This window comes from Argopecten irradians, chromosome 13, assembly GCF_041381155.1.
Source record: "Argopecten irradians isolate NY chromosome 13, Ai_NY, whole genome shotgun sequence".
NCBI lineage: Eukaryota > Metazoa > Mollusca > Bivalvia > Pectinida > Pectinidae > Argopecten > Argopecten irradians.
In genome coordinates this window covers 31,077,059-31,102,411 of record NC_091146.1, presented here as the reverse complement: position 1 = coordinate 31,102,411, position 25,353 = coordinate 31,077,059, and the positions used below count along the sequence as shown (strand labels likewise).

General features: G+C 36.2%; 1 protein-coding gene across 1 annotated transcript; it reads left to right on the top strand.

Moving 5' to 3' along the window:
• Nucleotides 1-1,733: 1,733 nt before the first annotated feature.
• Nucleotides 1,734-25,111, top strand: LOC138305803 (angiopoietin-related protein 7-like). Its single transcript, XM_069246069.1, has 5 exons — nucleotides 1,734-2,040; nucleotides 9,032-9,123; nucleotides 10,487-10,574; nucleotides 10,761-10,925; nucleotides 23,863-25,111. The coding sequence occupies exons 1-5, from the start codon at nucleotides 1,734-1,736 to the stop codon at nucleotides 24,114-24,116; spliced, it is 906 nt and encodes a 301-aa protein (XP_069102170.1). The 3' UTR covers nucleotides 24,117-25,111.
• The last annotated feature ends 242 nt before the right edge of the window (nucleotides 25,112-25,353 follow it).

Below are 25,353 nucleotides of genomic sequence, written 5' to 3'. Positions count from 1 at the left end.
CCACAATAATGTATACGTTTTTGTCAAAGTAACGTTTTGTGTTACACTAAGTCTACGTGTGTATACGTTTTTGTTTACGTATAGTCTACGTTTGTGTTTACACTAAGGTCCACTAAAAGTGTACGTTTGTGTTTATGGTACAAGTCTACGTTTGTTTACACTAAGTCCAAATAATGTACTTATTCAAAGTCTACGTTTGTGTTAACACTTGTAATGTACATTGTGTTTACGTAAAGTCTACGTTTGTGTTTACACTAAGGATTAAAGTCTACGTAACATTTAAAGTTACGTTTTGTGTAAGTTACGTTTGGTTTACAAAGGTGTTTAACAATTAATCTGTATTGTTTTACATTAAAGACAGTTTGTGTTTAAGTCAGTCTACGTTTGTGTTTTACACGTCACAAGACTAGTTTCAGGTTTACAAACTGTCCACAATAGTTGTTGTTTTGGTCAGTCTACGTTTGTGTTTTACATTAACGTGTTGTTGTACTACCAAGTCTACGTTTGTGTTTAACCTATCAAAAATGTAGTCTATTTTGTGTTTGTACAGATTGTTAACATTTAGTCTACATTTGTGGACTTTACATAATAGATGGCTATGAAACGTTTTGTGTTACATGTACAAAGTCTAATTACGCATCACCGATGTAACATTGTATTGTTGTGTTTTACATGGCACGTATTACGTTTCTTGTTTGTACGACGTTGTGTGTATTAGTCAAATTGTCCGTCTACGTTTGTGTTTTACTGTAACTGTCCACAGATAATAACATTGTTTATGTAAGTACATTATCTGTATTGTTCCAGCCAATTAACATTTTTTGTATTGTCAAAGTCTGATAACGTTTGTGTATAATTTGTCTGTATTGTCCAGCGAAAACGTTTGAACGAAAGTCTTGCATTCAGGTAAAGATAATGTCTAGTTTCTAACGAAGGGTAAACAGATTTTTATCATATATCATTTAAACACGTGACACCGATTAAAGTCTGATTGTGTGTTTAACGTGTATGAAGTCCAGATGTTTCATTTACTTGTATTGTAAGTCTAGATTGTGTGTACATAAGGTCTTAATTTGAACTAGCAGGTTGATCAAGATAATTAATTGGTGTCAAATCCTAGTTTGTGTTTTATGAACATAATGATATAGCATCGGATAAACAATTTGTTTACACTAAACCACAATCATTGTCTTAATTGTAACAGTTACTGTAAAGATATAACGTAATTTGCAGATATCGTATCAGACTTTTATTTTTACCAAGGACGTATATGAGAAGGATAAGTCACACTGTGTTTTGGGGGAGTACAACGTAGGAGCTTTTGTGTTTGTGCACTGACTGTGACGTTGGGCGACGACTGATTTTCCTTTGATATCCGCCGGCGCAGCCTTTGATGTAGCTTGCGGATCCGAGGGTTACCGTCTTACTTTCTGAAGCGGGGCCGTCATTTCATGAGCTGTCATATTTTTTAACGAAGATTAAGACATGTCTCCTATTTCTTCCGTTCTTAAAGCAAGTGATAAAACGTTGTGAAATTTAATAAACTTTACATTGGTGTTTCGTTTGACTTGACAAGACAAGTATTTGTTGAGAAAAACGGTTTTTATTCCCGTTTCATAGGCGTCTCGCGTGGTGTTCAGTAGTGTAAAGAGACAGTCGCGAATCCTTCTCACTTATATAAATCCTTGTTTTTACTTTGTATTCAAATTTCAAACAATTTACAATTTTCAAACATGAATGTTTACATGTTGTTGATGTGCTTCTGGTATACAGCAAACGCAACAATAACATCTCCATCGTTCAAACGTGAACACAATGTGTCCCTCTCCGACTACGAAGGCTATGTGCTAGCTGTGGAGAAAAACGTGTACAACCGGATCGAGTGTTCATCTAAATGTCAGACGGACTGTCTGTCATATTCCTACAACAAGGACACAAAAGAGTGTAAGACGTATACCAAAGCTCTGTGTGATGGAAACGGTGTGAACCTGTCCTCAGTCATACAGATGTATACCAAGAAGGGCGCCGACTCCGCTTGTAGTAAGTTGTACTAGTAGTAGTATCTGCCACACGAACTGTAATTTGTTTCTACAGTTCACATTTGTAGTAGGTACATGTATCTGTCACCCGAACTGTTTGTTTCTACAGTTCACACTTGAATAAGTACAAGTATCTGTCACCTGGACTGTTTGTTTCATTCTACAGTTTACACGTGTAGTAAGTACATGTATCTGTCACCTGAACTGTTTGTTTCATTCTACAGTTTACACTTGTAGTAATTACATGTATCTGTCACACGAACTGTTTGTTTCTACAGTTCACACTTGTAGTAAGTACATGTATCTGTCACCTGAACTGTTTGTTTCATTTTACAGTTCACACTTGTAGTAAGTACATGTATCTGTCACACGAACTGTTTGTTTCATTTTACAGTTCACACTTGTAGTAAGTACATGTATCTGTCACACGAACTGTTTGTTTCTACAGTTCACACTTGTAGTAAGTACATGTATCTGTCACCTGAACTGTTTGTTTCATTTTACAATTCACACTTACATTGTATAGTGAGTACATGTATCTGTCACCTGAACTGTTTGTTTCTACAGTTCACACTTGTAGTAAGTACATGTATCTGTCACCTGAACTGTTTGTTTCATTTTACAATTCACACTTATAGTAAGTACATGTACGAGGGATGTTCCGAAATTAATGTTACTTGCATAATATATCGTGGAAATCGTGCTAAATGGGCTTAAAACTACCTCGTGGCGATAGCGTGATATTTGAAGCGTGATATAGGTAAATATCTCGCTCACAATTACACTGACCTTGGTGCTGTATATATTGTTTTGTAGCGCACTCGTTACACTCTATACAAATATGGTTGGCAAGAGAGTTGAAAACGTAATTGAAATTAGGGCCTATATCAAAGGTAGGTCTCTACTTGGCTTAAAGCCGGTGGATGTTCATCGTGAGGTGTGTGATATATATTAGGGAAGGATCAAATGTCATATATGACTATTTTTAGGTGGGTTGCTCGATTTAAGTCGGGACACCAGCAGCTTAAAGATGCTGCCCACACAGGTCGCCCTGCAACGACAACAACAAAGCATTACATTGAACTAATTCGGCAAATCCTTGAAAAAGATGCAAGGTACACTGTCCGGCAGTTAGCTAAAATGACAGGCTTGTCTTTAGCACGTATTAATTGCATTTTAAAGAAACATCTTAAGCTGGGCAAGATCAATGCCAGGTGGGTACCCCATTTACTAACTGACAACCAAAAGAGGTCCCGGGTTGACAAGGCCAAATCCTTATTGAAGAAATACCCAAAATACAGCACAAAGGCTTTTGGTAATTTTGTCACAGGTGATGAAACATGGGTGTCATTTTATGGCCCAGGCTGTATATATAGAGGTTACACAATGAGTGGTTTTTGAATATTGAATTTATTCCACACGAGTGAGATTTGTTTTTTTAAAGTTACAAAAGACACGAGTGTCTTTTGTAACTTTTACAAAGTAACTTACGAGTGTGGAATAAATTCAATATTCAACAACCACGAGTAGTGTGACCTATTTCTAGCACAATCATATTCGTTTTTAGCCGATAGAAATACGGCGGGGATAAGGTAACGGGTAAATACCGATATATGCAAATAAGGTGTAGAAATATTTTTATCAGCAAAAAGGCACTAATTAGTATTCAAAAGTCATTGTTTGAAAAAGAATCCATCGATATAATTTTTTTTCTAATTAGGAACATCTTTAGAGTTAAATAATTCTCATTTAACGTCTTGTTGAGTTCAAAACTTCAAACTCAATGTCGGACTTCATGTATAAATGTAAAAGCGTTCGCACGACACGGTATCGTCTATTTCCCGCCAGATAATCATCAAACCATTACCATCAAGATCACAAAGTTCGTTTCATACACGTTAAATCTACGAAACTCATCAGTGAAATTCTTGTCCGTCAATATGTATTATTTGTACTTATGGTCAATTTATCATGAATGAAAATGTAAGGTATTTTGACACAACGACCATGAGGAATACACTTTCAAACAGCAGTTTTGGACGTCAAGCGGCGATCACAACATAGAATGATGTCAATTGTTTATTGATGACATTCACAATAATGACGTGACACTGAGAAAAAAGTAGTTCGGTCAAAGTTCACCGTGTCAGCCATTCATAATGCGTACAGAGTTTATACCACGTGTGGTATAAACAAATTGTTAATCAACAGCTGCATTAGATGCCCTGAGAGTTGATTAACAACGTTTATTGTGATAGAAAGGACATTATACATGGTAGGCCGTTCTTAAATGACCCTGGCTGTATATAGGACATTATACATAGTAGGCCGTTCTTAAATGACCCTGGCTGTATATAGGACGTTATACATGGGAGGCTGTTCTAATATGACCCTGGCTGTTTATAGGACGTTAAACAGGGGAGGTTGTCCTTATATTCGCGACATTTGATCATTATGCAATCGTGGCAGGATTCATATGGCGCAGAAATCGGCTTGATATAAATTCAAAATTTCATGTTGTTTTATATCAACCTTTCATATCCTTAAAGAATTATCAACATTCATGGTAAATCTTAAACACAAAACGTCACTGTTATATTCTTACACTAAATTTAGACATTTCTTTACCCACACCACTATTTTTAAGTCTAACTGGTCGCCATTTCCATTCGGTAGTTACTAATTACGGAATGGTGACGGAAAGTAAAATTACCGTTATCCACAAAATTCTTTCAGTATTTCCACTAAAATGTATTATTGTATTAAACTATTCCCAGAATTCATTAGATTTGATAAAAAAAATGCTTGTTTTCATGAACATCAACAACCTTGTTGCCATTTTTAATATTATCTTTCCACTTCATCCACTATGATATATTTTGATAAACCGGAAATAACGAAAATAGGAATATGATTCAACCTAGATTGTGCAGCGCTGGACACGATTGCTATGGGTTACCTACAACAGGTGTGCTTATTCCGTGTATTTATATTTTGGCATATCATCTAGAACATGTATAGCTGGACGGGTTCGTGGATAACTACTTATTCACTCAATGCATATTTTATGACAATCTAGTTTTAAAATGTCTCTATTTCCCCGTACTAATGTCATTAGTTTTAAAATGTCTCTATTTCCCCGTACTAATGTCATTAGTTTTAAAATGTCTCTATTTCCCCGTACTAATGTCACTATGTTTATAATGTCTTTATTTCCCCGTACTAATGTCACTAGTTTTTATAATATCTCTATTTCCCCGTACTAATATCATACGTTTTATAATATTTCTATTTCCCCATAGTAATTGGACTAGTTTTATAATGTCTCTATTTCCCCGTACTAATGTCACTAATTTTATAATGTCTATATTTCCCCGTACTAATGTCACTAGTTTTATAATGTCTATATTTCCCCGTACTAATGTCACTAGTTTTAAAATGTCTCTATTTCCCCGTACTAATGTCACTAATTTTATAATGTCTATATTTCCCCGTACTAATGTCACTAGTTTTATAATATCTCTATTTCCCCGTACTAATGTCACTAGTTTTAAAATGATTCTATTTCCCCGTACTAATGTCACTAATTTTATAATGTCTATATTTCCCCGTACTAATGTCACTAGTTTTATAATGTCTATATTTCCCCGTACTAATGTCACTAGTTTTATAATGTCTATATTTCCCCGTACTAATGTCACTAGTTTTAAAAATGTCTCTATTTCCCCGTACTAATGTCACTAGTTTTAAAATGTCTCTTTTTCCCCGTACTTATGTCATTAGTTTTAAAATGTCTCTATTTCCCCCGTACTAATGTCACTATGTTTATAATGTCTTTATTTCCCCGTACTAATGTCACTAGTTTTATAATATCTCTATTTCCCCGTACTAATATCATACGTTTTATAAATATTTCTATTTCCCCATAGTAATTGGACTAGTTTTAAAATGTCTCTATTTCCCCGTACTAACGTCACTAGTTTTATAATGTCTCTATTTCCCCGTACTAATGTCATTAGTTTTATAATGTCTCTGTTTCCCCGTACTAACGTCACTAGTTTTATAATGTCTCTATTTCCCCGTACTAACGTCACTAGTTTTATAATGTCTCTATTTCCCCGTACTAATGTCATTAGTTTTATAATGTCTCTGTTTCCCCGTACTAACGTCACTAGTTTTATAATGTCTATATTTCCCCGTACCAAAGTCACTAGTTTTATATTGTTTCTTTTTCCCCGTACTAATGTCACTAGTTTTATAATGTCTATATTTCCCCGTACAAATGCCACTAGTTTTATAAAGTCTCTATATCCCTGTACTAATGCCCTAGTTTTATAATGTCTTTATTTCCCCGTACTAATGTCATTAGTTTTATAATGTCTCTGCTTTCCCGTACTAACGTCACTAGTTTTATAATGTCTCTATTTCCCCGTACTAATGTCACTAGTTTTATAATGTCTCTATTTCCCCCGTACTTATGTCATTAGTTTTATAATGTCTCTATTTCCCCGTACTAATATCATACGTTTTATAATATTTTCTATTTCCCCATAGTAATCGGACTAGTTTTATAATGTCTCTATTTCCCCGTACTAATGTGACTAGTTTTATAATGTTTCTATTTCCCCGTACTAATGTCATTAGTTTTATAATATCTCTATTTCCCCGTAGTAATGTCACTAGTTTTATAATGTCTCTATTTCCCCGTACTAATGTCACTAGTTTTATAATATCTCTATTTCCCCGTACTAATATCATACGTTTTATAATATTTCTATTTCCCCATAGTAATCGGACTAGTTTTATAATGTCTCTATTTCCCCGTACTTATGTCATTAGTTTTATAATGTCTCTGTTTCCCCGTACTAATGTCACTAGTTTTAAAATGTCTCTATTTCCCCGTACTAATGTCACTAATTTTATAATGTCTATATTTCCCCGTACTAATGTCACTAGTTTTATAATATCTCTATTTCCCCGTACTAATGTCACTAGTTTTATAATGTCTATATTTCCCCGTACTAATGTCACTAGTTTTATAATATCTCTATTTCCCCGTACTAATGTCACTAGTTTTAAAATGTCTCTATTTCCCCGTACTAATGTCACTAGTTTTAAAATGTCTCTATTTCCCCGTACTTATGTCATTAGTTTTATAATGTCTCTATTTCCCCGTACTAATGTCACTATGTTTATAGTGTCTTTATTTCCCCGTACTAACGTCACTAGTTTTATAATATCTTCATTTTCCCGTACTAATGTCACTAGTTTTAAAATGTTTCTATTTCCCCGTACTAATGTCATTAGTTTTATAATATCTCTATATCCCCGTACTAATGTCACTGGTTTTATAATGTCTCGATTTCCCCGTACTAATGTCATTAGTTTTATAATATCTCTATTTCCCCGTACTAATGTCACTAGTTTTAAAATGTCTCTATTTCCCCGTACTAATGTCACTAATTTTATAATGTCTATATTTCCCCGTACTAATGTCACTAGTTTTATAATATCTCTGTACCCCCGTACTAATGTGACTAGTTTTGTAATGTCTCTATTTCCCCGTACTAATGTCACTATGTTTATAGTGTCTTTATTTCCCCGTACTAACGTCACTAGTTTTATAATGTCTATATTTCCCCGTACTAATGTCACTAGTTTTATAATGTCTATATTTCCCCGTACTAATGTCACTAGTTTTAAAATGTCTCTATTTCCCCGTACTAATGTCACTAGTTTTAAAATGTCTCTATTTCCCCTTACTAATGTCACTAGTTTTATAATATCTCTATTTCCCCGTACTAATGTCACTAGTTTTATAATATCTTCATTTCCCCGTACTAATGTCACTAGTTTTAAAATGTTTCCATTTCCCCGTACTAATGTCATTAGTTTTATAATATCTCTATATCCCCGTACTAATGTCACTGGTTTTATAATGTCTCGATTTCCCCGTACTAATGTCATTAGTTTTATAATATCTCTATTTCCCCGTACTAATGTCACTAGTTTTAAAATGTCTCTATTTCCCCGTACTAATGTCACTAGTTTTATAATATCTCTATTTCTCCGTACTAATGTCAATAGTTTGATAATGTCTCTATTTCCCCGTACCAATGTCACTAGTTTTATAATGTCTCTATTTCCCCGTATTAATGTCACTCGTTTTATAATGTCTCTATTTCCCCGTACTAATGTCACTTGTTTTATAATGTCTCTATTTCCCCGTACTAATGTCACTAGTTTTATAATATCTCTATTTCCCCGTACTAATGTCACTAGTTTTATAATGTCTTCATAATAGCTACAGACCAGCGATCAGTACCTTACGGCCTTTGAACACGCACCTCAGATATGATGGGTTTGTGTAATCATATGTCAAACATCTTAACCACTCGGGCACCTCGGTCCCAAAAATAGAATGCTTAATTAGTTAGTTTTTTTGGGGACGCAATGAAAATGATTTGATGCTATATAATAAATCAGTACATCATATATACAAAATAATTTATTTTTGTATATGATAAATTTTGTTTTCATCGATGTGCTCACATCAAACATATTACGTTTGCACGTAATAAGTAATTAAAGAAGCACGTGAAGATGATTTTTCAGTATGTCATACATTAAAGAAAATCAGGACACTTCTGGGCCGTCATTATTTTTAATATGGAACAAAAATGTTTTTTATATACAGTGAACATATTTGTATTTATGAAAGACGGAAAATACTTGTTTTGATGTAGGGTGAAAAGTATTTTTGTGTAAGATGATCTACACTTTATATTATGTAGGGTGGGTATTTCTTTTACGTGCTCACATCAAGCTTGTTACGTGAGCACGTACTAATACATTTATGTGAGCAAGTAAAGATAAACTGTTATTCATCATACATCAAAATAATATTGTTGTCATGCATTAACGAAAATAATATGATTTCTGTGCCGCTGTAAATGTCACACCTAATATATGGAACGTGTTATACATTGCAGTCTCCGGTGTTTACGACTACACCGTAACAGGCCTAGGCGGACCGACTATCCAAGTTTACCTAGATGTGGATACAGCAGATGGTCCGTGGATTGTGAGTACAGCAAACTACAGGATACTATTGTAAACAAATACTTAACTAATAAAGACAACATCGAAAACAATGTAGCATGGATTTTATTTATATGTGTATTTAAAAATTAACTTATATCAAGAAAAAATATTTATTGTTGGGAAAACGTATTCTTACTAAACGTAAAGGCATGAACACCCAATCACAAAAATTATCTCGATCCATTAGGTAAGTAACTAGTAGATGGTAAGTTTCTCCCGGTCATTTCGGTATAGGATTAGTAGAGTGAACATATACAGACAGACAACACGTTTCTCCCGGTCATTTAGGTATAGGATTAGTACAGTGAGAATATACAGACAGAAAACAAGTTTATCCCGATCATTTAGGTATAGGACAAGTAGAGTGAACATATACAGACAGACAACAAGTTTATCCCGGTCAATTAGGTATAGGATTAGTAGAGTGAGAATATACAGACAGAAAACAAGTTTATCCCGATCATTTAGGTATAAGACTAGTAGAGTGAAAATATACAGACAGACAACAAGTTTATCCCGATCATTTAGGTATAGGACTAGTAGAGTGAAAATATACAGACAGACAACAAGTTTATCCCGGTCAATTAGGTATAGGATTAGTAGAGTGGGAATATACAGACAGACAACAAGTTTATCCCTATCATTTAGGTATATGACTAGTAGAGTGAAAATATACAGACAGACAACAAGTTTATCCCGGTCATTTAGGTATAGGATTAGTAGAGTGGGAATATACAGACAGACAACAAGTTTATCCCTATCATTTAGGTATAGGATTAGTAGAGTGGGAATATACAGACAGACAACAAGTTTATCCCGGTCATTTAGGTATAGGATTAGTAGAGTGGGAATATACAGACAGACAACAAGTTTATCCCGATCATTTAGGTATAGGACTAGTAGAGTGAAAATATACAGACAGACAACAAGTTTATTCCGATCATTTAGGTATCGGACTACCTGGGTGAAAATATACAGACAGGCAACAAGTTTATCCCGATCATTTAGGTATAGGACAAGTAGAGTGAAAATATACAGACAGACAACAAGTTTATCCCGATCATTTAGGTATAGGACTAGTAGAGTGAACATATACAGACAGACAACAAGTTTATCCCGATCATTTAGGTATAGGACTAGTAGAGTGAAAATATACAGACAGACAACAAGTTTATCCCGATCATTTAGGTATAGGATTAGTAGAGTGAACATATACAGACCGTTTACATCGTCCACCGTTTTTACTATACCAATTTTTTACGTGTTATCGTCTTGCATAATGTCCATTATAAACCATCTTTGATACCATGAAATACGTTATCAATTCTACTCATGTGATGCAGAGGCGAACAAGTGCTGACGTGGATTTCTATCGGAACTGGGCTGACTATAAGAATGGATTTGGTAATCTCCATGGAAACTTCTGGCTTGGTAATTCACCCTGTAGTGGTAACATTGTACCTGATATGTTCACGTTAGATTCAGTGATATTCGGTCGATTCCGGTCATAGTCGGTCAAATCCTGTCATATTCGGTCATGTCCGCGGTGATTATCTGAAAAATGGATATAAGACAAAGTATGCGATAAAAATGTTCCTTTTTTTCTTTTGACCACAGGAAATGACAACATCCACCTGTTGACGAGCACCCCGATGATCCTACGTGTTGAACTGGAGGGATGGTATGGAAAAATAGTATATGCTCAATACTCGTCTTTCCAGATAGCTAATGAAACTCAGAATTACAGACTTGCCATCGCGGGATTTTCCGGTAGCGTTTCATGTAAGTGTATTACTTTTAAGTATACAGAACATAAATGTGAGCGTTATTTTGTCTTTTTCTCAGACCGTCCATGCTGCGGCGGTAATGCTGATCTATCCGCTGCAATGCCCCAATGTCACACGAGACTGTATTACATGGTTTCTTAGTACGTCACTGGATTTTCTGGGGAAATTTTAATGTTGTTTATAGCATTTTAACGAAACGTCGTTAAATACTCTTTCACATGTTGATATGATGAATAGGGATATTCTATCTTTATCTTCGGGTAGACTCTACCAGTATTGGTGATAGTACAGTAGTCGTGATTTAGGAAAATTTTAAGTGCTTGCATCTCACGAAACACATTATTTACACATAAACAAAACATCACCATCATGAAGTATTGTCAACAGATCCAGCCATTCGGAAATCTACACGCACAGTAAACTATGCACATGTGAAGTTTTAGTTTGGATTATTTCCCTTGGATTATACCCCTTTGGTTTGTGTATGTACTGCTAAGGTGAGTCTATATGAGATTGTGTTGTGAGGGTCCGTCTATGGTCAGTGATAATTATATGAAGTAGTCGCTAATTAACAATAGGAGAGATAAGATTTTCATGTAGTGTTCTCATTATTAATTATTGACACTATTAGCGTTATCAGTAAGTCTGACTGTTTTAAGTGATCTTAGAGTTTTGTTGTTTAATGTGTGGTATAAGGAGTAAATATATAATTGTCCTTAGTGTATTAGTACATGATACAGAGTCTGAGGGACTTGTAGTGTATAAATAAAAATGAGATCATTGTTAGTGAGTTAGAGTGTTCCATTATCCCAGGGTGATTTCGGTTCTGATCTGGGCTTAGTTGGTCAAGTTCCCACGGTCTCAACATTTGGGTAAAAAATAGTATGAGTTCAATTGGGGAGGGGTAGTTTGTTGTTGTTGGTCACTTCAGGGAAAGGTTTCTATATTAAGCATAGAATGATGTCATTCTAAACTTAGAATTCTGTGGTACCTATATGTAAATATATCTATGTTGTAGCTAAAAGTAGTAAGTGATGTCATTAGTCTAAAACAGATGATATAAAAAGGGCTGTTGGGCCTTATTTGGGGCTTTTTCCTCTTGTTAGTCACAGTAGAAGTTGTGTCGGGAGTTGTGAATCGAGAGACATTAAAGTTGTTTTTAGGGAGATTACAAGTTTTGTGTAAGTGCCTTATGGATTTTGAATATTATTTCGAAACTGTGTTGTGTTTAGTTTTGTGTATAGTTTATAGTTTAGTTACTGATTTTGTATGACATCTTATGATTACTGGATATAACCCCATACTTTGATTTTACTTTACTTCAGCTTTCCGTATTTACTTTGAGGGAAATTTACTAAATAGTTATTATTGCGGAATATATTGGAAATATTAGTTGAATTCAAACTCCTGGATTACTTACCGGCATTTCGGATTTCGATTGGAATAAATTATTTGTGGCAAGTATTGAAAAATAAATCTTTGATTGTGCTTTAATAAAACGTAATTGAATTTTACATTTCTGTGTATGTTGTTTTGTTAAGAATTAGCCGCCTGACAACGGAATACCTGACGACAGGATAAATTTATCTTACAAAGTTGAGAGTAACAGAAACCTTACAAATTGGTGTCAGAAGTGGGATATAGACTTATACATGTGCCTTGTTCCTAACTGGATTTAACTGTGTTTTAAAAGTGTGTACTATTTAGCAGAAAGTGTTTATATGAGATTACTTAAAATGTCTAAGGAAATCAACCTAGTTCCTGTTTATGGATTTGAATGATGCTGGAAATTATATTGTTGTTTAAATATATTAATAAGAGTGAATATTATGAGTGTGAATATTGTTACTCATATGTTAATTTGGACAAGTGTCTCATAATTGTCCAGAATTGGAAATCCCAGTCACAAATGTGAATGAAGAAAACAAATTATATAATCAGTGAATGGTGAATACTTTTAGTTTTTGGTGTTTGAGTTATAGTAAAGTGTAGATATATATTATATAGCCTAATTTCAACCTATTCGAGCAACAAAAATGGAGAATGTGGATGACAGAATTTCAGAGGATGAGGAGGTGATAATTAGGGCAAATACAGGCCCACTGTCACCAGCTATCCAAGGGAGGGAGGAAGTAATTCGCCTAAAGGAGGAACTTCAGAATGCCCTTTTAAATGTGGAGGATAGCAAACTTCAAGGTGATAGGCTAAAGCGTATCGCAGATGATGCGGAGAGAGAGAAAGATAGAGCTGAAGTTCGAGCACGTGAACGACTAGAGGAAAAGGATGATGAGATTAAACATCTAAGGGAGGAATTGTCTAGATTTCACGCTCGCCGCCGTGTTGAGGATATGGATTGTCCTCGTGTGAGATCTCCGCCACATCCGGGTATGTTTATCAGTCCTGGTTTGGTGGTGGTATTAGACCTCCAAGTGTACAGTCTCCTATGTTTTCATCCTCCGAATTCCCGCCAACTAGTTGGCAATCGTGGGTTTCAACCAAGATCACAAGTGCCAAGTCCACAACCTTATCCTAGATATTCAGTGCCAATGCCTGCACCAAGTATGTTTGACGGCCAGTCATCCTGGGAGGGGTTTTATTCAACAACCATTTCTCTCCATGGCTGAGGCATGTAAGTGGGGCGAGGATGAGAAATTGTTTTCGCCTTACTAATTCACTTCGTGGCATTGCAGCTGAATACTCATTCACTCAACTAGGACCCGAGTCTACAGATTCTTTTCCATCAGCTGTTAAACGCCCTGGAAGTTCGATTCAAGGACCAGAGGACCTTAGCATCATACTTGGGGGAGCTGGAGGGAAGAAAACTCCGTGAACGTGAAAAGTTAGCTGAGTATGGTGTCCGACATCAAACGGCTGGTACTAAAAAGTTTCCCAACGGCAGATGAGCGCACTCGGGAGACTATAAACCTGAGGTATTTCCTCAAGGGCCTTGGGGATCAACAAAAATGGCTGTGGCTGTGGGGATGAAAAAATCCCAAAACCATAGAGGAAGCTCGACAGGACCTGGAGACCTACAGAAGTCTTCAGGATGAGATATCAACCAAAGGCAAAGTCCGTTCTGTGGGTAACTGTAACAATGGTGAAAGTAGGTTTGTTACAGTGGAGGAGTTGAACATGGTCAGCGACTCGATCATGACATGTATGACCACCAAGCTGGACAAAATTATAACAGCTATAGAGGAGATTAAGGCTGACAAAAGTGCACAGAAAAATAACCGCCCAAAGCAAAAGAGAAATTTAGCAGATGTGGAATGCTACAACTGTCATGAAATGGGTCATTTTGCGAGGGACTGTCCTCGTAAGAAGGAAGGAACCCAGGAATCACCACAAGAGGAAAACTAGTATCGACCGAGACAAACGGCCCTGCCTCGGTCATGTTAGCCTGCGAGACAATAAGAAATATTCGTGATGGTGTGACAATGTTCCTGCCTATGAATTTTTATGGTGTCAAGGGAAACTTTGTAGTCGATACAGGTGCAGCTGTGACACTGATGTCTATTGGAATTTTATTATAGTATTCCATTGGAATGTTAGGCCAGAACTTAATAAATCAAATCCAAGACTTAAGTTAGAGGTAGCCAACGACGGACTTCTGTCAGTAGAGGGAATAGCAAAATTTTTGAGTTTAAGCTGAAAAACACTGTATTTGAGTGGGACATGTATGTTACCGATATCCGAGAGGATGGTCCTACTAGGATTAGACTTTTTATATAATCATCAGTATATGTGTGGGACTGATACTGGTTTGAGGCTAAATGGGAGAAAATTTGAAACTTTTATCCAAAGAGCCCCATTTAGTGTGTCGAGAGTTTCCTGTAGTGCAGAGACAATAGTACCAGCAAACAGTGAATGTGTTCTCATTGAACAGGCCAGCACAGGTATTATTTTCTCCAAACCCTGTGTTGTAGGACCCTTACCAAAAGATGAGGACAATTTACTTGTGGGGAATGCTTTAGTGACACCTGGTGATGAAATACCTATTCCAGTAATAAACTTGAGTGATGAGGATATAATTGTACATCAAGGACAGACCATAGCCAGCGTGGAGGAAATAGTTGACTTTACAACCATAGACAGTACTGGCGATAATGGCGAACCTAGAATACAGGTGAACAATGTAACTAGTACAAATAACTGGCCAGAAGGAGTGCAAAAACTATATGATGAGTCTAGTGCGATATTGTCAGTAGCTGATCAACCAAAATTAGAAAAACTATTGCAAAAGCATGTTAAGGTATTTGCTAATTCCTCTGAGGATCTTGGATTTACAAGTGTGGTAGAACATAAGATTGATACTGGTACGGCAGCTCCTGTAAAACAAGCTCCCCGGCGACCCCCTATGGCTTTCGCAAAAGAAGAGGAAATTATTCTGGACAAACAGTTAAAACAAGGTGTTATTAAAGAATCAAAGTCACCATGGGCCAGTCCTATGGTGTACGTTAAAAAGGCTGACGGGACTACCCGACCCTGTGTAGACTACCGTAGGCTAAATGAGTTAACCAGAAAAGATGCTTACCCTCTGCCCAGAATGGATGATTGTTTGGATAGTTTAAGTAAAACCAGTGTATTTTCAAGTTTGGATCTACAATCAGGATATTGGCAGTTTCCTGTGGCCCCAGAGGATAGACCAAAAACTGCCTTTGTGACAAAAAGGGGATTGTTTGAGTACCAAAAGATGCCGTTTGGATTGTGTAATGCCCCGGCTACCTGCCAACGTGGTATTGAGCTTACACTTCGAGGATTACAATTCCATACATTACTGATATATCTGGATGATATAATAATTTTCAATGATAGTGTTGACACACATTTTAATCGACTAGACGAAGTCTTCACTAAACTTGGAAAGGCAGGATTAAAATTAAAATCGGCGAAGTGCCATTTATTTCAAACGAGTGTAAAATTTTTGGGACATATCGTGACGGGAGATGGTGTTAAACCTGATCCCAAAAAGGTGGAAATCATACAGAACTGGCCAACACCAAAGTCACAGACAGATATTCGTTCCTTCCTAGGATTATGTTCTTATTATCGGCGGTTTATTAAGGGATTTTCAGCACGGGCAAGTCCAATGAATCGCCTGTTAGAGGCCGAACAGGAGTTCATCTGGAGTGATGAGTGTGAAAATTCTTTTAAGGACTTAAAAACTGCACTGACAGGTGAGGAAGTGATGGCATATCCAGGAGATGAGGGATTGTATATTTTGGATACAGACGCGTCAGACAAAGGGATAGGGGCCACACTCAGTCAAATGCAGTGGTCATCTCACGCAGGAAAAGACGTAGAACGTCCCATAATATTTGCCAGCAAGTCACTTACAAAGTCACAGCGCCGTTACTGTGTTACAAAGCGGGAACTGTTAGCAGTGATAACTTTTGTGCAACAATTTCGTCACTATCTGTTAGGACGTAAATTCCTGATACGCACGGATCATAGTTCATTACGCTGGATTATGTCATTTAAGGATCCTACAGACCAAACAGCTAGATGGTTAGAAATATTGTCACAATTTGACTTTGTCATCGAGCATCGTCCAGGTATTAAACATCAAAATGCTGATGCTTTGTCGAGATACCCCTGTGATCCTGAGGAATGTGACTGTTATGATGGCGAAACAATACTGGAGGATTTACCATGTGGAGGATGTGACAAATGTGTAAAAAGGCATGAACAATGGTCAAGTTATATGGAGGAAAGTGTAGTTGTTCCATTGTTCGCCAAACCAGTAAGAAACATTGACCTCCACAGTCCTGTTAATATTGATTTTCCGAAAAATGGATTTAAGTCATGGTGGTCAATTGTGATAATATGGGGATTGGTTAACTGTCTTTTGAAGTGTGTTAGAAATCATTTTGTGTTTTGTCACAAAGTGGTGGGTGTGCGGAGATTAAGATATCGCCGCGGAGACAATATCACAGATACACTGGATTTAGCCGACAATCACCAATATTGGGACCCCGGTGGGACTAAACTTAGCGGGAGATCACTTGAGGATTACATTGACTGTGATTCCGAGGAGTTAACACCTGAGTTTAATGTGGATTGTTTTACACCGTTAGAATGGGTTGGAGGATATACTAATGCTGATATCAAAAAGATGCAGAGTGAGGATCCAGGCATTGCACCGATACTGGAGAGTATTAACAAAGGTGAAAGACCGGAAAGGGATGTTATAACTGCTCAAAGTCCTGTCACTAGAAATTTGTGGCTGTTATGGGATTTATTACTTCTCCGAGGTGGTGTTTTGTATAAGAAATGGATAGGCAAAGATAGACAAGTGAAATTACAACTAGTCCTGCCACGGATTTTAGTGTCACGTGTGATTAAGTCAATTCATGGATCTATTACATCCGGACACTTGGGAGTTAAGAAAACCTTAAGAAAAGCTGGGACCTATTTCTTTTGGTACAACATGAAACGTGACATTAGGGATTTTATAAAGAAGTGTGAATTTTGTTGTGCTAGAAAAAGACCCAAGTCAAAACCAAAGGCTAAGTTAGGTAGTTATATAGTGGGAGCACCCATGGATAGGGTAGCTACGGATATCTTAGGGCCATTTCCGGTGACTGAGAATGGGAATAAGTACATTCTGGTGGTAATGGATCAGTTTACTAAGTTTGTAGAGGCCTATGCTATTCCTGATCAAACTGCGGAGACAACAGCGAATAGAATAGTTTTTGACTTTATTTCTCGTTATGGAATACCTTGGGAGTTACATTCCGATCAGGGAAGGAATTATGAATCTCGCTTATTCCAGGAAGTGTGTAGGTTATTGGAGATAAATAAGACTAGAACATCTCCGTATCATCCTTCCTCTAATGGAATGGTTGAGAGATTCAATAAGTCTTTAGTGGACATGCTAGCAACCTATGTTAATGAAGAACAGAATAATTGGGATGTATATTTACCCTTTGTGACTTCAGCGTACAGAAGTTCAGTTCATGACTCAACGGTATATACACCTAATATGCTTATGTTTGGACGAGAGGTAAACCTTCCCATACAAATGTCTGTGGGATTTTTACCGCCAAATTCGGATAAAGATGAGACAGAGTATGTGACAGCTCTACAAGAGAACTTGACCGTGGTGTACGAGCTAGTACGGCAACACTTAGGAAGCAGCGCTAAGCGACAAAAACGAGACTATGACACACGGATTACACAACATGCATATAAACCAGGGGATTTAGTGTATTGTTATAGTGGTTTAGCCGCCATAGGAAAAAGTAAGAAACTTCTGCCAAAAATATGGAAAGGGCCCCTTGTGATTTTAGAAAAATTGTCAGATATTCTGTACAAAGTACAATTTTCTGCAACAAAGCCAGGGAAAGTTATTCATCATGACAGATTAAAACCCTATAATGGAGATATAATTCCTGACTGGATATCAGCTATCAAACAGAAGCTGGTAAACAAGGACTGTTCTGTGGTACCTACTGAAAGGGGAGTTGTCAGTAAACCCCAGGTAGCTTGTGCCCCTAAAGGTGCTAGAAAGGGTCCAACTGTGAAGGCTACACCATCAGTGAGCCCTAATGATGGGAACCTCAGGAGGGGTGCCAGGCAGAGGAGACCACCCGATAGACTGATCATGGCAGATCAATGAGGAGTACACCTTGTGCATTTCTTGCCTCAGTAGGTAAACCTATTTTGATGAGGCCACAGATTGGTGATTCTGGACAGTATGGAGAGATCTGAGAACTTACAAGTGGTCTTGTTTATTGTATGTGTATGAATGGACCATTCAGAAAATCTTAAGACAATCCTAATTATATAGTGATAACAATACTTCAAACAAACTTACAAATGTGTGTCAGAGCTACAGAGAGAGATCCTTGGAAAATTAGACAGTGTTGTTTCAGCAAATTTCATTGGTCGGGGATGATGTCATGTGTGATATGATTGGTTAATTGAACAAATTCAGGGGAAGGATTACACCCTGACACAGCTTCTGAAATCATTTTTAGGAACATTCGGCCAAGTATTAACACGTACCACCTTTCGGACCAGAGACCTAAAACTTAGTAGAGACGCAAAATTTTGGAAATTAATATTACTAGTATACAGTGTAAAATAAACAACAACATGGATTTACTTCAGCAGTCCCTGGGAACCCCATTGTTGGATGAAAATGTAAGTCCATTTTCACCAGTGTCGGACACAGACGGAAGTTATTGCATGGCTCCAGAACCTACAACCAGTCAGGCAGCAGAAGCCACAGTCCATTCAAATGCTTTGACACTCGTGAAATTCCTTGAGGGATTTACGGTCAACATGACTAACCTGGAGAACCGGATGGGCCAAGTCGAAGCAAAGTTAAATTCTCTGGGAATTATGATTCAAACTATGGAAAATAATGTTATGAAATATCAGCAAACCTTGGCCAACGTTGTGCTGAGAGACATTAACAAAGTTGATCGTAACATTCAGAGTATGTCCAGCACTCCAACGATGTCGCCAGAATTACTAACCTGTCTCTGGGGAATGGTGGACCAGACGACAGGATACCTCAACCAAATGGGAGGCCGACCAAAATCAAGCCAGCTTAATCAGCCGTCCAGTCTCACCCCGGAAGATCCTTGAAACATGTGTCCGAAAAGAAATTCAGAGTGTAGCAGTTTATTTCCGTGAAAGTGATAAATGCATTTACCTATGTACGCCAGTGTTATTCAGTGGGATGTAGATAGATAATAATAGTTCAATAATTGTTATTCCGATGGAATATTTCTCATTTGGATCTAATCGTACCAGCGGATGTGGAAAGTTTTTTTTAACAGTGTCTTGGAAACAAGAATATTTGAGCGCAAGTTATAAATGCATTTATAACCTATATCATATATACATCAGTGATATCAGTGGGATGTATATATAAGTAATGTCAGTCAAATTGTTTTTCCGTGGAATATTTTTCAGTTGGATTTAATTACATCAGTGGAAAAATATATCTAAAAATATCAATTGTTTTGATAATAGAATTGTGTATGTGCAAGTCGCTTATGTATTTACCTATATACATCAGTGTGGTACAGTGGGATGTATATAAATGATTATGATCTTACTTCTGCTCTTCCTATTCTGTTGGGATTTATCCGTTGTGTGGATTTACCTTTATATTGTTATTGGGATTTACCCGATTTGTGTACTGTGGATTTGCCTTTATATTGTTAAAAAAAAAAAATTATTGGGATTTACCCGTTGTGTGGATTTACCTTTATATTGTTATTGGGATTTACCCGTTGTGTGTGGATTTTACTATTAAATAAGTATTCTCATTGGGATTTACCGTGATTACTTCTCTGGGATGTACATAATCTTAGTGCACCGGGATCTACCATCTACTGTCTACTGATCTACCGTCTACCGGGATCTACCATCTACTGATCTACCGTCTACCGGGATCTACCATCTACTGATCTACCGTCTACCGGGATCTACCATCAATTGTCTACTGTAATTTACTATCCCGCTACCAGGGATTTCAACAAAAATCAATAAAACTATGACTGAAAAGTTTAATTAGCAACAAAAATTTGACCAGCAATACCTGAAACTGTGTGTCCGTCTAGAAGTTTAACAAACAGTGTGAATATGCCAGTCGTGAAATATTAATAACTGTGTAATAAATAAAAAGTCAACGAAAGTGATTGTAATGTCCGTGTTAATGTTATGGATTATATCGGACCCTTGTCGAAAATTATTCCAACCCGTCGGAATCGGGATGTGAAGTTCACGAACTTTGGGACCAAAGTTACAGAACATAGTAAAAAGTATTGTCCAAAACCTTGCCAAAGTCCTGTATGTGTGATATAAACTGACAGTACGAATTGTGGATCCTAAAGTGTATATTTGAACTGAACGTGTAAAGTTATGTGAAGAACCCTGTGCAGTGAATTGAACGTTGACAATAAAATAGTAAGTATTTTATTTGCGCTATATCAGATTAATTCCCGATTGGATTTTATCCAGGAGTAAAACATAACTAGCGGAGCGATAATTGTGAAGTTATTTAGTTTGGATTATATTCCCTTGGAATAATACCCCTTTGGTTTGTGTATGTACTATTATCGGCTAATGGTGAGTCTCGTATTAGATTGTTGTTGGTGAGAGGTCCGACAATGTTACAGGGATAATTATAATGAAGTAGTCCGCTAATTAACGTTAGGAGAGATAAGATTTTCATGTGAGTGCCTTCTACAGTATTTAATTAGTTGATCACTAATTAGCGTTATCAGTAAGTCTGACTGGTTATAAGTGAATCCTTAGAGTTTGGTTGAATAACTGTGTGTAATAAGGGAGTAAATAATATAATTGGTCCCTGTAGTGTAATAGTTACATGGATACAGAGTCTGAGGGACTAGTAGATGGTATAAAAATAAAATGATATCCTTTGTACCTGTGGAGTTAGAGTGTCCATTTCCCAGGGGTGTCCGGGTCTTGACATAGGCTTAGTTGGTCAAGTTTTCCACGGGGCTCTCACATTTTCTGGGTTAAAAATATGCTCATGAGGGTCATTTGGGGATGGGAGTAGATTTGGTTGAGTTGGTCACTTCAGAAAAGGTTCAATGTTAAAGCATATTATGTCATTCTAAACTTAGAAATCTGTTGTACCTATAGTGTTATACTCAATGCTAGTTTGTGGAGCTAAAAGTAGTACATGTGATGTCCCACTAAGTCTAAAACCAGTTGATATACAAAAGAGGCTTGATGGCCTTTATTATGGGGCTTTTTTCCTCCAACTTGATAGGACTGTAGAAGTATGTGTCTGGGAGTTTGGAGTAATCGAAGAGGACTTTAAAGTTGTTTAATTTGTTTTATTTGTTTTTAGGAGATTTAACAAGTTTTGTGTAGTGCTTGTGAATTGTTGGATATTATGTCGAAACGGGTGGTGTTGTGTGTTTAGTATTTGTGTATAGTTAATAGATGTTAGATTTTACTGTGATTTTGTATGACCTCTTATGAATTACTTGGATGATAACCCCATACTTTGACTTATTAACTTAACTTCAGCATTTCCGGGATTTACTTGCGAGGAAATTTACTAAAATAGTTTATTAATTGCGGTGGATATATAGAAAATATTAGTTGAATTCTAACTCTGGCTAGGCCCTGTGATTACTTACCGGGCATTTCGGATTTCCGATTGGAATAAATTTATGATGTGGCCAAGTATCATGACAAAACTAAATCTTTGATTGTGTTCTAACAATAGAATAAAACAGTAATTGAATTTTACATTTCTGTGTATGTTGTTTTGTTAAGAATTAGCCGCCTGACAACGGAATACCTGACGACAGGATAAATTTATCTTACAAAGTTGAGAGTAACAGAAACCTTACACACATAATAACGACTACTGTTCCATCTCGACTGCTGCCTTTGGTTCCAGATTCCTTCATATCCACAAGTGAAAGAGTCTTATAATATTCAATAACCATATTTGAAGCATTTTACCATCATTGATACTCTTTGGGTAACTATCATTGACCTTATATTTACCCCTGGATTATTTTTATAATAAAACTAGAAGCAGTTCAGCAGAAAACAATTGACAAATCTCAGGCAGAGACTTCAATTAAAGAGTAAAGAAAAACGCTCAAAGAAACACACTCAACTACAATGTATCGTTATTTAATTCTTTTGATTTACATCAAAAGATTTACATATGCAACACACAGCACAAGCGTTGTTAGTTCTAACATTAGTTGGACGGTTAATGATTTTAAACGTCCTGTTAATAAGTCATTTATGAACGGAATATATGTTTCCCTGCCACGTATGAATGCCTGCGTCTAAAAGAGATCGCCTAAGTCATATACAAATATATACACATTTAGAAATAATGAAATTTTCCCCATTAAAACAAAAGATATCACAGCGAAAAATATTAGATCCTGTTTTCATTATTTTTTCTGACATTAGTCCTCACACTACCTTGATGCTTAACTCTAATCAGAGCCAGAAAATTTTATAGACTATTGTTTGTCTCGGGGGGGGGTCAAGGGGAAGAACTCCATAGCTATATCTTACCAAACAGACATATTATTAAGAATGTTTAGAAACATGTCACTAAAACACGGTGAACACATGTTAAAGTTATATGTGCTGTAACTGGGCGAAAATTTTGGCATGTTAATTTTTCTTCATTAATCTATTGTAAAACATAAGGTTTGGTAAAATAAGCCGTGAAAATCATTCAAATGGCTTCAGATGCCTTATAAACGTTAGTTACAACACAGAAATTATGTACTGTAAAATTGTTGTAATATATGTCTTACGTATATTTAGATGGAAACTTTCATGCAGAAACCACTTTACAATTACTACCAACACTGTAAAAATGTGACATGAATTTGTAGACCACAATTTGGCTTCATTGCCTGACCGTAGGTACTCATTTCGCTTCACTATAGATGTACATATCATAATTTTTGGCAGTACTGCTAAAAATCATCTCTGCTCTTATTTTTACTTAGTAAGATTAAAAGCAATGCATTGAAAGTATTGTAAATTTTCAAAATGTTAGTAATTTTTGGTGATGAGTAATATATTAATAGCTTATCTTGATTCGTGAGTATGAAAAATACGGCACATATAACTTCAAAAAGATAAATAAAAAGAGTTGCAGAGAATAAAAAACAATGATAATATATTTCTTAAATAGGGAAACACCTTTCCTTAGTTTCATAAGTCCCACCATGTACATACACACTGTTCTATTGTCTGTGTATATCATCTGTATCAACAAAGTACTGCATAATACTACAAATGCCTGATTCTAATCCTATCGACAATTTATCATCCTGTTTTTGTCATAATGATAATATCGAAATTAAAATTTCAACTCTTTCCTACGAGAGAGTAGGGGTGCTGATTACATCGTCTACTGTACGTCCAACATTTTGTTTCCTACGGTTTAGATAACGCATTGGCGGTACATGACGGTTACGACTTCACAACATACGACAGGGATAACGACGTCCATCGTCAGAACTGTGCGTCGGTCTACAAGGGCGCCTGGTGGTACACTGATTGTCATACTTGCAACCTTAATGGTCTTTACATGGTCGACGTCGGGGAAACGAATGTCACTTCAATGGTTTGGAGGAATTTTCCTCGGTCCAGCATTGGGACACCACTGAAAAAAAGCACCATGATGATTCGGAAGCCATAATTTTATTTCCTGATAAAATTTTTGGAAGCATGTAAGGGGAAATTCATTTTGAAACTTACTCCACGGGACTTAAAAGCATTAACTATAAAGGTGTTCCATCGCCGAGAGAGCATAATCAACATTTATCAGTTGGAAAATGATTAATGTTTCGTCCTGTATTATTAACACAAAAATACATAATAATATTATAAAATTTGTTTTGCTTTTTCGTGTCTCAACAATCATGATATCATTCTGAAAATAGCTAAAAGATGGTTAAGTTAAATTGATGAACTATAACTTAAGAAACTTTCCATTCACATCTGTAATTTTATAATGGACTGTTCTAGTTCTTGAAATGAAAGATTCTAAATTTGTCTTCAGGGGTGAATTGTTGAAAATTAAATTGTTGGATTTCTGTCATAGCAATAACGCAGTACTTTCAGTACTTTGATTTAAGATTTGTTAAAGTGTCTTTTGTTGTCTCCTATGATCTTCTTACATTTTATTTACAAAGTTGAAGTAGTCCAACGTAAGTTTTTGAAATGTCGATGTTAAAAAGCTCATGTTTATCCTAACTCCATGTCTGACAATGATATGTGTAAGCTTTTTTATTCTCAACAGCGTTGGAAGTAGGCGAACAGATTTACATAGTGCCTTTCTATTTAATTGTTTCAATAGCACGCTTACCTGATCAACAAAATGTGTTTTAGTCCCTAAAGTCTCTCATATGAACCCATGTTCATTTTATCGTGTGTTAGTTATTAATTCCGTATGGAATTAAACGGTAATCATTCACCTGATTGTGCTATATTTTGTTTGTTTTCTGTACATTTTAAGCTCATTTCGGTATGATCTGACGTATATAAACTATAAGTTACTATACTTGTCTTTTTATCTGATTATCTGTGATATTTTTACTATTCATATAGAATTGTAAATTGTATATTTGTGAGCCGTTCTGTAAATGGTATTATCTTATCGTCTGTTAAATTTGAAATATATGAATAAACATGGATATTTTTTACACTTTTAACTGGAATAAAATTTTGTCATATGACTTGAAAAAAGTCATTCTATCTAGTTATGACAATAATCAATGTGTCAACAAACAATTATAAACAGGTTGTAAATAAAAGCACCAATATACTATTGACATAGAGGTAAATGTCAAATGAAATATCACACGTTTTGAAAGAACCGCAACAGTCAACGCCATGTTTCAAACTTTCGGGTAATATCGGAAAACCGAGTTGCA